The 17,442-nt window shown below is 42.4% G+C and overlaps 1 protein-coding gene across 1 annotated transcript in view; it reads left to right on the forward strand.

Moving 5' to 3' along the window:
• The window catches only part of LOC137321174 (trans-2,3-enoyl-CoA reductase-like), a 131,087-nt gene that overhangs the window by 78,425 nt on the left and 35,220 nt on the right, over window positions 1-17,442 (forward strand). The window contains exons 5-7 of the mRNA XM_067983438.1: window positions 2,873-2,988; window positions 12,031-12,136; window positions 14,004-14,076. Coding sequence (XP_067839539.1) covers window positions 2,873-2,988; window positions 12,031-12,136; window positions 14,004-14,076 — 295 coding nt within the window. The remainder of the gene's footprint in view (window positions 1-2,872; window positions 2,989-12,030; window positions 12,137-14,003; window positions 14,077-17,442) is intronic.

The raw sequence follows: 17,442 nt of genomic DNA on the forward strand, positions 1-17,442 counted from the left end.
AACCGTTCACCACTACTCTCTGTTTCCTGTCCTTTAGCCAATTCTGTATCCATGTTGCTACTGCCCCCTTTATTCCATGGGCCGCAATCTTGATGATAAGCCTACCATGCGGCATTTTATCAAACGCCTTTTGAAAGTCCATGTACACCATATCAACTGCATTGCCCTCATCTACCCTCTCTGTTACCTCATGGTTAAACATGATTTGCCTTTAACAAATCCATGCTGGCTTTCCCTAATCAATCCACACTCATCCAAGTGATGTTAATTCTGTCCCGGATTATCATTTCTAAAAGTTTCCCCACCACTAAGGTTAAACTGACTGGCCTATAGTTGCTGGGTTTATCCTTACACCCTTTTTTGAACAAGGGTGTAACATTTGCAATTCTCCAGTACTCTGGCACCACCCCGGTATCTACGGATGTTTGGAAGATTATGGCCAGTACCTCTGCAATTTCCACCCTTCCTTCCCTCAGCAACTGAGGATGCATCCCATCCGGATCGGGTGACTTATCTACTTTAAGTACAGCTAATCTTTTACTATGTAAGAATCACCCAATTTACTTCAATTACATTTTTCTTTTGGTGTACAGTACCATTGCCCTATAATTATTCGGCTCTGCTCCTAGCCCTGAGTCATCCTAGATGGGCACACGGATTGGGAGAACTGGGATTGTGCCCGATTCATGGTGCTCCCGATTTTCTGGCCATTGTCCTCCGCGCCCGAGTCTCCAATCTGCATTCCTGTCAAGCAAGACTCCTCATAGAGAGCAAAGTCTTACAATGCTGGGCTTTGATTGCTGGTGATGGTGTGACTATAAACTTGTAATCCTCTGTTAGAGTCTGCCATCATTACTGGATACACGGACAGGTATGTCATCAATAACAATTCATTTAACTTCAGGTAACACTGCCGGGTAGATTTTTCTCTTTACTGCCTGAACAGAAAATCGTGCATGTTCTGTTACCTAGCTAGAGCGAATAGGATGCTGGTGTGTAGGACAATTGGCTATAAGGCAAAGCATACTATTTTGTCTTTGTACAAGATCTTGGTTAGAATACTGTGTCCAGTTTTGGCCTCCTCACATGGTGGGCAATATTGAGGCTTCAGAAAGGCTGCAGATGAGTGCCACTAGATTAATTCCCAGTTTGAAGCATCTTAGTTATAAAGATAGGCTCAAAGAGCTGGGACTTTACACTTTAAACATAGACTTAATGGTAATTTGTTTGAGGGAATAGATTGTGTAGATAGCTTGTTTCAATTAGTAATGGGTTAGGGAGGACCAGGGGGTCACAATTTTAAGTTATGTAAGGCCAGAACTAGGTTAGTTGTCAGGAGGTGGTTCTTATCCCTGAGAGAGTAGTGGACCTTTGGAACAGGCTGCCAGCTCATGTGGTAAACGTTTAAACGTTGAATTCTTTCAAGCAAGAGCTGGACCGGTTTCTGGCTGGGGCAGAGAATACCTTGTACAAGAGATAGGTACTATATGACATTAATTATGGCCAGAATGGTCTCCTGGACTAGTTCCGATCGCCTGAGGGCATCGGACAGGAATTTTCCAGATTTCTTTTTCCCTAATTCGCCTGGGCTTTTATCTGGTTTATCGCCTCCCCCAGGAGATTACTTGGTTTTCAGATGGGGTGGGGAGTGTATATATTGCGATGCACAAGGCACTGCCATTATGTGGGAGAGGCTCGATGGACCAGAGAGTCTTTTCCTGTCCATCATTGTTCGTATGCTCGTATGTGCAATCGTCCCCCAGATTTTACTTCTAGCACTCAGTCTAGATAATAAAGATGAAAATCTACCCCTTTTTCTATTTGTAATATACCAGGTTCTTTGGATTTCAGTTAGTCCTTGAGTAATTGATGTGTCCCCCTTGGATACTGGCACCAGCAACTGTATGAAATGTCCATCCTCTGTTGGATTCTATATAAAAAAAAGGGATCTGTGAAAGAAATATATGCAAAATGTAGAGAAAATTCCAGTGGACGTCACTATGGCTTCATGGGTTGACACTTGTTGCTTGATTTGAGACTCAATTAGATGTAAGGATCTCTAGTTTGTTCTATAAACAGCTTTATCATGAAATTCAAAAATGATGTCCTCAGCGATCGTAAGAATAGTCGGCATTTTTTGTGAAGCGATTGAATCTGGGGCCTGGATACAAGTGTTGAAGCCAATGAGTGGGTGGCACATTGGCATATGAGCATACAGAAATGCGTGTCCCAAGATCTGAAAATGCAAACATCCTATACACAAAATATCCCAACCTCACCCATACAAGAAGTCCAGGCCCAACATTCACAAAAACATGACCGCCACCACACACCCACACCGCCCCTGCCTCCACCACTGCCCCCATACAACAAAACATTCAAGTCCCTTCTCTTCCAAGAAGGCTGAAAACATGGAAGCCTAAGCCTCAACTCTTTAAATAGTCCAGGCCGACAGGTCTACGTCTGATCCCTGATTGGTGCAAAAAGGGCGCTCCCAGATTAGCCCATATGCACCAGTCGAATGGCAGCCATTTTCCAGTTCTCTAGGCTTGGGAGACTGAACTGAAATTAAAATTAGCTTTGAGCACCAGTAAAAGGAATCAACAAGGTTTTCACAGGCCAAATAAAAGGAGCTCGCAGCTGTGGATTTGGTCTGCAAACTGCCTCTTGGACACCCCTGAGGTAGGCAATAAATGTAAATGGCACAGTTTGGGGAATAACTCATATTAGTCATACTGAATCACTCCTGTCACTCAGTTCAGGTTCATTGTTGCCTTCCTAGAAATAGGACTTTTGATACAATTATTTTTTTCAATCATATCTTTTCTGTAACCACACCAATGGAGCTGAAATACATTATCTCTCTTTTTAGGTATTTCTAACAGAATACACTGGGCCTCTCTTAATCTACCTATTGTTTTATTTTCGCTTACCAAATCTATATGATATGGAGGATATAAACCACTGCAGCCGCCACCCCGTGGTGCAGTAAGTAATTTCTACCTTTTTCTTTTTTCCTCTGTACTCCACTCTGAGGTTTCTGATGTGCATTTTTTTTTAACAGGCCAATCTTTGAATCTTTGAATATTTTTGACAAGTCTATGACCCTGAATTTCCTCAATATCTCTCGCACCATTGTTCTGGCAGAAAGTTACTCTGTTCATCAGCAGAGGGGGTTGCATGCAAATTTCCTGGGTAAGTTAATTTGCATTTGGTCTGGTGTAAATTCTGGCATATTTGCATTCTAATAGTGCAGTGAGAGCTTAAGCTTCAGAAAACTTCAGTGCAGATGCAGAACAGCCTCGGTTCAGACTGCAGTCTTCATTCAAGCTCTTGGGGATAGCAAGGGGAGGCTAGAAATATTTTTTTCCTAGACTGTTTGCACATTACCCATTAAGGGCATCTCTCACCCTAATGTGAAGTGCCTCTTGCCAGTACCAGGCCAGCTGTGCCCGCAGGGCACCATGACAGGGGAGTATTTTGCCAAAGTGCTGTGAATTTTTGGAAGAGGTGAAAGACAGGAGAGACTGACTCTTGGGCTCTCATATCCCCTATGGAACCTTTAAAGGATCCAGTACCAAAAATAATCAGGTCAATGATCATTTTCATAGTGACAGACAGAGCCAGTCTTGCAGTTCAGCAGTAGACTGAAGCTGAAGATCGTGAAGAAGGTTGCACAGATGTGCAATGGCAGCTATGGTCAATCGTACCATTCGAAGACATAGCTCCTCCGATAGGTCCTCAAGGACCTATGTTGCCTATAGACATACTGTGGAAGATAATACTAGGTGGGCTTGTCTCTTCTGCCATGTTGGCTTATTGTCCTTGCTTCCACACACTGCTGTTCCTCTTTCTCCTTCGTAAGGATGATATAGAGAGGTGTGTCCATGGGCATGTGGCAGAAAGGGATGAGACTGTAGGGTTGTGGGGAGGGGTGAGAGGGGGCAAGTGCAAATCTTAGTGATGTAAAAGCAAGAAGTTCCTGGACACAGCACCACCAGGTGAATGGCACTCCTACGCAAATAAGTCCCATCGGACTTGAGCAGTTGGATCGTCAAAGCTATGAAAAAGATCGGGGAAATTCATGTCTACCGCATTAATGGTGCATTAATGGCGCACAACTAGCATAATGCTATCATCGCACAATCACAGTGTGAGTGCTAAAGATAGCGAGGAAATTCAGGGCCTGTGATTTCTTTTGATGATGTTTTTTGAATTTTTTTGAAACATTCATTTTCCTAAATGTTTTTGATTTGATGTTGGGAAATGAGCAATACTGGAAAGGTAGTATTAATTGCCCATCCTTTTTTGTATCAACCATGTAGTGTGGAGGTGTGGTGAGGCCTTCGCTGAAGGATATCAGTGAACCATTTGTGTTTTTGCAACAAAAAAATGTGTTATTGATGTTTTTGAATTCTTTTTTATAAATCAATATTAATATTCTTACTTTTGTAAACTGTGACATTATAGAATTTTTTTTGACAAGATCCACTTGGCAAGTGAAAAGTTGGCAAGAAGCTTCATTTACCTATAGGCCATACCACAAAACCTAAATTTGATAGGCTATATTATGAGGCATTTGCAATTCCCAAGTGTGATTTTTTAAATGTTTCCCCATGTATTTTGCATAATGATGTAATTCTTTAACTTGAACTTGATATAGGATATAACTTAAAATTGACAGAGGTTATGCAAGAGGGATGAATGTTTTATGAAATTATGTTTGACTGTGTAACTCATGAGTGCTACAGGCACAAGTGAGTGATCAGGGGCAAACTAAGAGTTATTTTCATAACCCATTGATTTCTCCTTGCATGTTCAAAACACCAAGAATAGTTTCTTAGTTAGATTTTCCATCATTGTGTGAAGCAAAGTGCAAACCCATTTAAACATAAAGAGCTGCCTATATCAAAATGCCAGATTGATTGAGAGCATCATACATGGAGAAAAAAGAAAGACTTGAGTTTATTTGTGCTTTTCATGACCTCAGGACATCCCAAAATGCTTTACAGCCAATGAAGTACTTTTGAAGTGTAGTCACTATTGTAATGTAGGAAACGCAGCAACCAATTTGCACACAGCAAGGTCCTTCAAACAGCAATGAGATACATGACCAATAATCTGTTTTAGTGATGTTGATTGAAGGATACATGTTGGCCAGGACACCAGGAGAACGCCCATGCTCTTCTTCAGATAGTGCCATTGAATCTTTAATGTCTACCTGAGAAGGCAAATGGGGCCTTGCTTTAATGTTTCATCCAAAAGATGGCACCTCCAATAGTGTAGCACTCCCGCAGTATTGCATTGAAGTGTCAGCCTAGATTATGTGCTCAAGTCTCTGAGGTGGGGCTTGAACCCACATCCTACTGACTCAGAGGCGAGAGAGCTACCATTGAGCCAAGTACATGTACACACAAGGACAATGCAGTGAGAGCAGAAAACACCAAACTCTGGAGAGGCTCCAGGTTCATCTGGGCTGCAATTGTCCATTGTGGTTAAAAGGCTTCTGGACAAAATAAGAGTAAAATCCGTGACCTGAAAGAAGAGAAAGATCAAGCAGAGAGTGGATCCATCAGAAGGAGACCAGAAAGGAAGAGATCACCAGAAATTGGAAATTATATCAAAGTGAAGCAGAGAGAAAGATGGATCAGTCAGAAAGGAAGCGATGAACAAAATGGATCAGTCAGAAATGAAGATTAGCTATACCTGCGAACTGGTTCTGATGCCTAGCCAGGAGGATTGGGGAGGAACAATCACAACTAGGGAGTGGGGAGGAACAGATTGGCTGTTGTGTACAAACTTCAATTTCCAAGACAGAAATCCTTCCGAATGGAGGGAATGAATAATGTCGCTGAACCCTGATGATGCTGCCTCTCCATGGCCATGGCTGCAGAAAGAAAAACAAGATAAAGGTGAAGAAAGAAAAGGGAGAAAGGGGAAAAGAAAAGTGGAATTGAAAAGAGAGAGAGAGAGAAGTAATAGGAGAGGGACAGAACTGAGGAAATGGAAATGGCATGGTGCACTGATTCCATAAAAATGCAAAATAGATTAGGAACTGTTTGTGGTTGATTGTGATTCTGCCTGATTGAAAAGTGATTTAATCATACACGGCCTACCTCTCCACTCTTGCCGTATCTCCTGACCTCCAATTTGTAAATTTGCGAAGAAAACACAGCTTCCATTTGAACACTATTTTAAAACTTTATGAAATGAAACACTGCCATCTTCCTACACAAAGGTAAACCCTGAATGTTATTTCAACATAAATGAGGAGGACCAAAGAAAAGAAACTAAAAAGAAAAGTAAACTTGTATCACTATAGCAGTGTCACGTCTTCAGGAAGTCCCAAAGTGCTTCACAGCCACTGAATTATTTTTGTAGTTGTCAATGTTGTTATGTAGGAAAAGTGGCACCCAAGTTGCACACAGCAAGATCCCACAAACAGCAAATGAGATGAATGACCAGTTAATCTGTTTTTTCTGATGTTGATTGATGGATAAATCATGGCCAGGACACCAGGAGAACTCACCTGTTTTCTTCAAATAATGCCAAGCGATCTTTTACTTGCTCCTGAGCAGACAGACGGGATCTTGGTTTAACATTTCATCTGAAAGATTCCTCATTTCATAATTCAGTATACCCTCAGCAATGCATCAAAGCTTCAGCTTAGATACCTCAAGGTCCCACAAACAGCAATGAGATAAATCACCAGATACTTTTTATCTGCTTACAACAGTCACTAGGGTCAGATTTACGAAATCTGCCCCTCTACAGTTGACTCTGGCTGTTCTCTATTATTATCTTATCTACACTATACTGACACTGGTGCTCAGTAACTGCATTAAGGCCACAATCCAATCCTGAGCTCTCCTCTAGCAAAAATAAAAATGGGTTAATAACTGAAATTCATTCAGGCATTGAATAAGGTCCATTGGGCGAAGGTTACTGGGTTAATTCCCTCGCCAGTAGAATAGTGGGGACAGATTTTCATTTGGAATTGCACTAGCCCCCGGAGGTGGGGGTGGAAGCTCATGTAAGGGGCAAGGCAGGGACAGGGACAAGGACAAACCTCAGGTGGGGATCTGTTCCTCTGAGATTTCCAACTGGAAAATAGATGGGATTATTGAAGTGATCTGCAAATGAGAGGAATCCATCATACAAAGTATCTACCGCTATTTGTGCCGTAGCAAAGCTGGACACCAGAGTTGGTGGCATACAATATTGCAATGCCATACAGAGGGATATTTAAAATTTATACTCCCTTGACAGCATGGCATGAATTTAAATCTCCCCTTAGGGCTGCAATCAATCACAAAGCAATTGATGAGACCGGGTCTGCCCGTGTTTATTTAAATTTTGACAAAAAATAATATTTTCTTCAGATGTTTTGGAGGCAACAGGCCAGGTTACACTGCAGTACCGATTTCCTCCCTCCTCCGAGCTGAGACCCTTAACACATTGGAAGTCCCAATTTACCAAAAAGCAGCCTGCCTAATTTACCAAAAAGAGTCCGACCTTAGGAATCTGACCACAGTCAGGGGCACAGCATGGAGCAGACGGAAGTCCAGCTCACTGCCCATCATCCTGAAGTTGATCCGACTAGGGGCTGGGAGCAAAATTGGATCTGCCATGTTTAATGTACATTTTTGGTCCACTGGGTGGAGCCTTTCATCTGAAGCTGTCTGACTCTATCTATTCAAAAGCAAAATACTGCGGATGCTGGGAATCTGAAATAAAAACACAAAAAGCTGGAAATACTCAACAAGTCAGGCAGCATCTGTGAAGAAAGAAACAGAGTTAACGTTTCAGTTCGATGACACTTCGTCAGAACTGGAAGAGGCTGAAATTAAACAGTTTTAAGCAAGCACAGAGCCAGGGATAGGGGGATGGTGGTAGGTGGGGTGGTGGTAGTGGGGGGGGAGAAAGCGGAGGTGAGGAAAGAACAAAAAGGAAGGTCTCTAACAGGGTGGAGGGTAGGAGTGATTAAATGCCAAAAGGGATGATGGTGTAAGGCAAGGAGGGTGGTAATGGGACAAGTAAAGAAACAAAAGATGGGTCTAGAGGAGCTGTAAATGGCAACAGTAGAACCATTACCTGCATCTGCTGTCCGAAAAAATGAGAGCAGTGATTATGATCTTAAATTATTGAAATCAGTGTTGAATCTGGAAAGTTGTAAAGTGCTTAATTGAAAGATGAGGTACTGTTCCTCGAGCTTCTGTTGAGCTTCATTAGAACAGTGTTAGAGGCCGAGGACAGAGAGGCAGAATGGGAGTGGGACGGGGAATTAAAATGGCAAACGACCAGCAGGTCAGGGTCATGCTTGTGGACTGAACAGAGGTGTTCACAAAGCGATCACCCAGTCTGCATTTGGTCTCCCTGATATAGAGGAGACCACATTGTGAACAACGGGTACAGTATACTAAATTGGAAGAAGTACAAGTAAATCACTGTTTCATCTGGAAGGAATGTTTGCGGCCCTGGACAGTGGCAAGGGAGGAGGTGAAAGGGCAGGTGCTGCATCTCCTGCGCTCACATGGGAAGGAGAGTGGGTGTTGGGGGTGATGGAAGAGTGGATCAGGGTGTCGAGGAGGGAGCTGTCCCTTCGGAATGCTGAAATGGGAGGGGAGGGGAAGATGTGTTTGGTGGTGGCATCATGCTGGAGGTGGCAGAAATGGCGAAGGATGATACGTTGAGTGTGGAGGCTGGTGGGGTGGAAGGTGAGGACAAAGGGGACCCTATCATGGTTCTGGGAGGGAGGGGAAGGGGTGAGGGCAGAAGCGTGGGAAATGGGCCGAGCACGGTCGAGGGCTTTGTCAACTACAGTGGAGGGGAATTCTCGATTGAGGAAAAAGGAAGACATTTCGGAAGCACTGGTGTGGAAGGTGACATCGTCAGAACAGATGCGATACAGACAGAGAAACTGGGAGAAGGGTATAGAGTCCTTACAGGAAGCAGGATGAGAGGAAGTGTAATCAAGGTAGCTGTGGGGGTCAGTGGGCTTATAGTAGATATTGGTTGACAGCCTATCTCCAGAAATGGGGATAGAGAAGTTGAGGAAGGAGAGTCGGAGATGGACCACATGAAGGCAAGCGAACGGTGGAAATTGGATGCAAATTTGATGAAATTTTCCAGTTCAAGGCGAGAACAGGAAACGGCATCGAAACAGTCATCAATGTACCAGAAAAAGAGGTGAGGGAGGGGACCTGAGTAGGACTGGAACAAAGACTGTTCCATGTATCCCACAAAAAGGCAGGCTTAGCGACACCTTTTATTTGGAGGAAGTGAGTAGAGTCAAAGGAGAAATTGTTTAACATAAGAATAAGTTCAGCCAGGCGGAGGAGGGTGGTGGTGGATGGGGGACTGGTTGGGCCTCCATTCAAGTAGACTTTGTCTACTGTTGGTTGAGCAATATTGTTCCTAGGAATTTGGGCGAAGGTCAACTTGTGGAGAGGGGTGGGGGGTGAACTTATTGACACTTATTTACTTCCCAGCCTCAGTGTGTGGATATCAAAATATAAAAAATAATATTTATGAATTTTTGAAAAAGTTACGCTGTTATTGATAGCTCCTTGACACAATTAGATTAGGAAATTGTGTAATCTGCTTTCTGTGTCACTTTTTTCAAAGTTATCCTTTTACCACTTATCTTTCTATATTAGTTCATTGCCCTGCCATCCTCCAAACTCAAGAAACACATTCGAGGGCCCAGGGGCTATGTGGCCGGGTCCTGCTCCGACTTCTTGTGTTCTTTAGATTTGTGGTTGGGATCAGATCAGCCATGATCTTATTGAATGGCGGAGCAGGCTCGAGGGGCCGATTGGCCTACTCCTGCTCCAATTTCTTATGTTCTTATGTTCTTATTAATGTTTTGAACACTCTCAGCTTTTGACAGATATGTTCTTCAGTGCCCAACAAGGAACTGTCTACCAGACATTACCCGAGGGTTATGAGTTAATTAACTTCTATTTGTTTTGCACTTGTCTGCAGAAGTGCATATTATTAATAAGACTTGAAAGGCCGAATAATTGCATTGGTCTTGTCGATATATTATTGTCTGAAAAATAACCTGATAATGGAAAGACCAACACAAGTGATTAGTTTTTGACGAGCTGGTCAGATTTTGAGACAATCAGACCTATTCAATGCCAGTAAACAGGTTTCCTTTTAAATATACTTTTAAGTCAGAAACCCCTGTGCTTGTTATCTCAAAATTCATGTTCATATTGGAAGGACAATTCCACCAGCTCAATTTGTCAGCAGTGAGCCCAGGACACTAGCAGTGCACATCCCAAAAAACAAACTAATAGTTAGAAAATCTTGTGCACCAGCCAAGGTTCCTCAATCGGCAATATGAGCTCAGAAAATTACCCTGATGTGTGGTTTTGGGAGCAAACATGGCTGCCAGCTCTTCAGCCCAGCCCCTCCCGCCATGACTGGTTTGGATCCACAAGCAATGAGGTTCCATCCTCCCCTCTCAACTCTAACTTGATTAACAACTACAGTTACTGTGTGAAAACGGGTTGAAGAAATCTCAGCATTGAAATTGGACCTTGCTGCTCCCATTTTACGGGCGTAATATGGATGCAGTGAGGACCAATTTCGGAGACCAACGTCTTGTACCCCAAGGATGCCTGACCTGATGTTGGGTTGGGCCATTTATCAGGTGCCTGAAACTGGGCGCTTTTGAATTTCTAACCCCTCAAATTTGGAAGGAAAAGTGTTTTTGTAAAATCTATCTGCATGTGTAACAAATAGTATTCATGTGAACCTATACAAGCAGAGTGTTCATGCATGTATAATGATTTTTAAAGAAGCCTTTATTTTAAATTTCAGTTTTCTTCATAAATGCAACTTGTTGTTGTTCAGTCAGGCAAAATAGGTTGGTAAATGAGAATTTTATGTGGAGGAACGGAATTGGCCACTGTAGGGTACAAACAGGTTTGGGATCAGCAGCCATGTTTTTATTGATGCTTTGCATTATAGGGTTGAATCCTGTGCCTCAGATTTCCTGCCATGGGCACTCCTTGGGCAACATGAAGTTTGGTTGCCCCAGGTCACTTAATATTGCAAAGCAACATCATTTTCAGCAGATTATCATGCAACGTCAGCAAGACAAGAGGAGCCAGAATGTGAGTGAAAGGAGAGAAAATATATAAGGTTGTGAGAGAGAATGAATCAATGACAAGATAAATTTGAACTGATCAGAAGTCACTGGTGTGACATTATTCACCCGCAGCATGCTAACTTGGGAGAATTGCTTGTTTTTCGTGTCTTCACATTCATCCCAAGGAGAAAAGTGGAAGGATTCGCAAGCTGGTTAACAGGCTGTGACGTGTACACTCCTTCCATGACTGTAACCATCTTTAATACCAGCCGATAGGGTAGTTAGTCCTATATGGCAGAAGGGTTTTATGGGATCCCGCAACTCATATGATGAGGGAGGTTTCCCACACCCACTGGACACCAGTATCCCTGCTAGATGTCAATTCACAATTCAGAGTTGGAGCTCCAGTCTCCACTGGCTGGGATATCTGGAGCAGGGTCCAAGCCCTGCACCTTCTGACTCAGAGGCAAGAATACTACCACTAAGCCAAAAGCTGGCACTCATTTGAGAGAATGGCTGCATGTTAGATTGATGTGTGTTAATGAGAAGGTTAAAAAATGGATGATTGGGCTGTGTTTCAATGGGATCCTTTTATGAAAGATAGAGCTCTCTCCTTTATCTTGGGAGATTATATTGCCATCTGTGTTCATTATGCCTAATTTCTCTGCCTCCAATGGAGTTTATGATTCTACAGAATTTGTTAGCCTGCCAACTGGAGACATTCTCGGAATCACAGATATTATCCAGATTACAATATCGTAAGTGGGACAACAAAAACCCAGATTATAGGTATTGGTGTAATAATTCAAGCAACAGACAATGGGCATTCGGTCCTGAATCAATAACTATATGCACAAACCTTCACAAAAGTATGCTTCCTTTCCAAATCACTCTTGCATTTTGTCTCCCTCCACCATGCCTTTTAGCTTAGCTTGCGTCTGCCACTCTCTTCATTACATCAAGCAACTCCTGGAAACTCTCTTTGTGCACAGCTTCTCTAATGGAAACACCGCTCTGAAGAAGATGCTGAAGGTAAGGATTAGCACAGCTCAGTATTCAGTCATTAAGCAAACCTCATATGCAGGGTCTTCGCTATATTACACTTTTTTATCCCACAACTGCGATTTTATTGTACAGCCACAATATTTTCTAACATTATTTCTTTCATCAATGCATTATCACCTAGATTGGATTAAAATCCAATGGCGTCAGCAGGTAGTTTCAATAAATCTTTATCTCAACGGCAAGGGGCAAAACTTCAGCTTTTGTTTTTCAGAGAACTGTTATAATATCACGAAAGGCAGCACTGATGCTGAGCAAAGCGCAGGGTGCAGATGGAGAGGATAATGCAGAGCTGGGGCTGGCATGTAATCTACCCTTTATTTCCCATAGGACTTACCCAGTTTACCTCTCAAAAGAAATGAGAGGCAGATTGCATTATTTTTTATTGCAGATATATGTTAGATTTTTTCTTAATAAATAAAAGAAAGCCTTTCTAATAAAAGCCTGGCATCTTTTGTAATTGAAAATGGGTATTATGATGTGCATATAAGGCGTGAAAAATTATTTTTCATTGCACGTTAAACTGCAGGTTATGATAAAGCAGTAAAGATAAAGCAATATACAAGGGAGGGAGACAACATGATCTGCAGTGTCATCTCACTGTAGAAACCAGGGCTGGAGTCGATAGGAAGCCATTGAGCATTAACATATTGTGCAAAGAGTTCAAATCCTTAATATGAGAGATCCTGCTTCCCCCCCAATTCCATCTCCATCCTTCAGAATGAGTAGAACAATGAGTTTAGTTAAAAATACAGAGAATACATGAAAAATACAGAGAATACTGTAGAAACCAGGGCTGGTCGACTCCAGCCCTGGTTTCTACAGTGAGATGACACTGCAGATCATGATGTCTCCCTCCCTTGTATATTGCTTTATCTTTACTGCTTTATCATAACCTGCAGTTTAACGTGCAATGAAAAATAATTTTTCACGCCTTATATGCACATCATAATACCCATTTTCAATAATAATCTTTAACACCAAAGATTATTATATTTTCCTTTACTATATTTTATATTTTGCAATATTTTATATAAAAACAAATGGCGGAAATCTGACATTTCTGCTATTTCTGGGGGGGGGGATTCTGCATTTTCCATTGGTAAATGGCAGACTGAAATATTCAAATAACTCAAATATCAGCGTGCTGACAGTGTTCGGAGCATAAACACAGCCACTACTAAAGGAGAGGTCGGAAACTCTAATTTGCTCTAAAGGTGAGTTTTCACACATAGCTGATCTGTAGAGAAGATGGATCATTTAAAGGGAAGGTAATGCTGACATCAGACTAACCTTGGTCTTTGCTACACAGATTTTTCAAATTGGAAAGGAGGCAGCGATGAATAAATATATCAGCGAACTTTCATTACCCACCTACACTCCTTGAAGGTTCTGGCGCGTCATTTTTTCATGAGTTATAAATATTAATTACAGTTATGATTAAATTATTTTATTTAAAAATTAATTTTATTTGAATGAAATTAAATAAACTCTTAAATGGGCATTCTGCAGGGAAAAACATCAAAGCTTAAACTTTTTTTGAACAGGGCACAATAAAATTGCAACTGCAGATTGGAATGTCATACAATGAAGGAGAGAAAATTGAATTTTTTTCCCTCACAAAGTATATTGATTAACAATTTTCTTCATATTGATAGATGCAAACAGACATTTGAGGGAACAATGAAAAGATTCACTTCTGCCTTCAGAAACTGTATCAATCCATTTTAATGCTTTGAATTGTCAAAACTAATAACATTTTCTAAAAGACCAAGTTGTATCAAAGGAATTTTAAAGCCATAGAAAGTGTTTAAGATTATTGTTTTGTTGTTTCCAGGGCTGTGCCTTTTATTGGGCATTCACCACTTGGATGGCTTATTACATCAACCACCCTCTATACACACCTCCCAGTAGGTACAGCATTTATTGCATGATTTAGAATTCAGCTGTCAAGAACTGTTCATCCAATTTTATGTTTCATGTTAGACTTTGCAATGGTTTATTCAATAAGCAATTCAATGAATAACAGGATTTGTTGCTACTGTATGCCAACGATGCTTAAATCAGTATTATGTTTGATAGTAATCAGTGAAGTTTAAACAATTAGGGTAGCAGTGCACAGATCCAGTTCTGGGAAGTTATAGAGAACAACAGTGACTGCACTTCAAAAGTAATTCATCGACTGTGAGGCACCTTGAGACTCCGTTTATTGCTACCCAAAGTGTTAATTTTTTTTGGATAATGTTGGCTGTCCCATCAGCTATATTGAAGTATGAAACCTTGATTTAGTGATCCTTCCATCCACAATAACATATTTTGACCTGTTATGTACAAGAAAGATTTATTGTAAGGCTGCACTTATGGACAATGTCATGTCCACTAGTGTACAACTGTACAGATAACTCAGGGCAGTGGGAAGTGTAATTGGACACTCTGACTGGAATGTGTAAATTGATCCAGTCAGTGACAGTCAGGCTAGAGTCAGACAGCGCAGCCTTCAAGCTCTATGCTAACATTCCTGAGTTCAGACAATACACAGCATTAACATTCCTGAGTTCAGACAATACACAGCATTAACATTCCTGAGTTCAGGCAATACACAGCATTAACATTCCTGAGTTCAGACAATGCACAGCGCTAACACTCCTGAGTTCAGGCAATACACAGCGCTAAGACACCTGAGTTCAGACACCGCACAGCACTAACACTCCTGAGTTCAGGCAATACACAGCGCTAAGACACCTGAGTTCAGACACCGCACAGCACTAACACTCCTGAGTTCAGACAATGCACAGCACTAACACTCCTGAGTTCAGACACCGCACAGCACTAACACTCCTGAGTTCAGACAATACACAGCACTAACACTCCTGAGTTCAGGCAATACACAGCACTAACACTTCTGAGTTCAGGCAATACACAGCACTAACACTCCTGAGTTCAGGCAATACACAGCACTAACACTCCTGAGTTCAGGCAATACACAGCACTAACACTTCTGAGTTCAGGCAATACACAGCACTAACACTCCTGAGTTCAGACACCGCACAGCACTAACACTTCTGAGTTCAGACAATACACAGCACTAACACTTCTGAGTTCAGGCAATACACAGCGCTAACACTTCTGAGTTCAGGCAATACACAGCACTAACACTTCTGAGTTCAGGCAATACACAGCACTAACACTTCTGAGTTCAGGCAATACACAGCGCTAACACTTCTGAGTTCAGACAATGCACAGCACTAACACTTCTGAGTTCAGACAATACACAGCACTAACACTCCTGAGTTCAGGCAATACACAGCACTAACACTTCTGAGTTCAGGCAATACACAGCGCTAACACTTCTGAGTTCAGGCAATACACAGCACTAACACTTCTGAGTTCAGGCAATACACAGCACTAACACTCCTGAGTTCAGACAATGCACAGCACTAACACTCCTGAGTTCAGGCAATACATAGCACTAACACTCCTGAGTTCAGACACCGCACAGCACTAACACTTCTGAGTTCAGGCAATACACAGCACTAACACTCCTGAGTTCAGACACCGCACAGCACTAACACTTCTGAGTTCAGGCAATACACAGCACTAACACTTCTGAGTTCAGACAATACACAGCACTAACACTTCTGAGTTCAGGCAATACACAGCACTAACACTTCTGAGTTCAGACAATACACAGCACTAACACTCCTGAGTTCAGACACCGCACAGCACTAACACTCCTGAGTTCAGACACCGCACAGCACTAACACTCCTGAGTTCAGACACCGCACAGCACTAACACTTCTGAGTTCAGGCAATACACAGCACTAACACTTCTGAGTTCAGACAATACACAGCACTAACACTTCTGAGTTCAGGCAATACACAGCACTAACACTTCTGAGTTCAGACAATACACAGCACTAACACTTCTGAGTTCAGACAATACACAGCACTAACACTTCTGAGTTCAGACAATACACAGCACGAACACTTCTGAGTTCAGGCAATACACAGCGCTAACACTTCTGAGTTCAGGCAATACACAGCACTGTCACACCTGAGTTCAGACACCGCACAGCACTAACACTCCTGAGTTCAGACACCGCACAGCACTAACACTTCTGAGTTCAGACAATACACAGCACTAACACTTCTGAGTTCAGGCAATACACAGCGCTAACACTTCTGAGTTCAGGCAATACACAGCACTAACACTCCTGAGTTCAGACAATGCACAGCACTAACACTCCTGAGTTCAGACACCGCACAGCACTAACACTCCTGAGTTCAGACAATACACAGCACTAACACTTCTGAGTTCAGACAATACACAGCACTAACACTTCTGAGTTCAGGCAATACACAGCACTAACACTTCTGAGTTCAGACAATACACAGCACTAACACTTCTGAGTTCAGACAATACACAGCACTAACACTTCTGAGTTCAGGCAATACACAGCGCTAACACTTCTGAGTTCAGGCAATACACAGCACTAACACTTCTGAGTTCAGGCAATACACAGCACTAACACTCCTGAGTTCAGACAATGCACAGCACTAACACTCCTGAGTTCAGGCAATACACAGCACTAACACTCCTGAGTTCAGACACCGCACAGCACTAACACTTCTGAGTTCAGGCAATACACAGCACTAACACTTCTGAGTTCAGGCAATACACAGCACTAACACTTCTGAGTTCAGGCAATACACAGCACTAAGACACCTGAGTTCAGACAATGCACAGCACTAACACTCCTGAGTTCAGGCAATACACAGCACTAACACTTCTGAGTTCAGGCAATACACAGCACTAACACTTCTGAGTTCAGGCAATACACAGCACTAAGACACCTGAGTTCAGACACCGCACAGCACTAACACTCCTGAGTTCAGACACCGCACAGCACTAACACTCCTGAGTTCAGACACCGCACAGCACTAACACTCCTGAGTTCAGGCAATACACAGCACTAAGACACCTGAGTTCAGACACCGCACAGCACTAACACTCCTGAGTTCAGGCACCGCACAGCACTAACACTCCTGAGTTCAGGCACCGCACAGCACTAACACTCCTGAGTTCAGTCAATACACAGCGCTAACACTTCTGAGTTCAGACACCGCACAGCACTAACACTCCTGAGTTCAGGCAATACACAGCGCTAACACTTCTGAGTTCAGGCAATACACAGCACTAACACTCCTGAGTTCAGACACCGCACAGCACTAACACTCCTGAGTTCAGACACCGCACAGCAGTAACACTCCTGAGT

Source organism: Heptranchias perlo, chromosome 4, assembly GCF_035084215.1.
Source record: "Heptranchias perlo isolate sHepPer1 chromosome 4, sHepPer1.hap1, whole genome shotgun sequence".
Lineage (NCBI taxonomy): Eukaryota > Metazoa > Chordata > Chondrichthyes > Hexanchiformes > Hexanchidae > Heptranchias > Heptranchias perlo.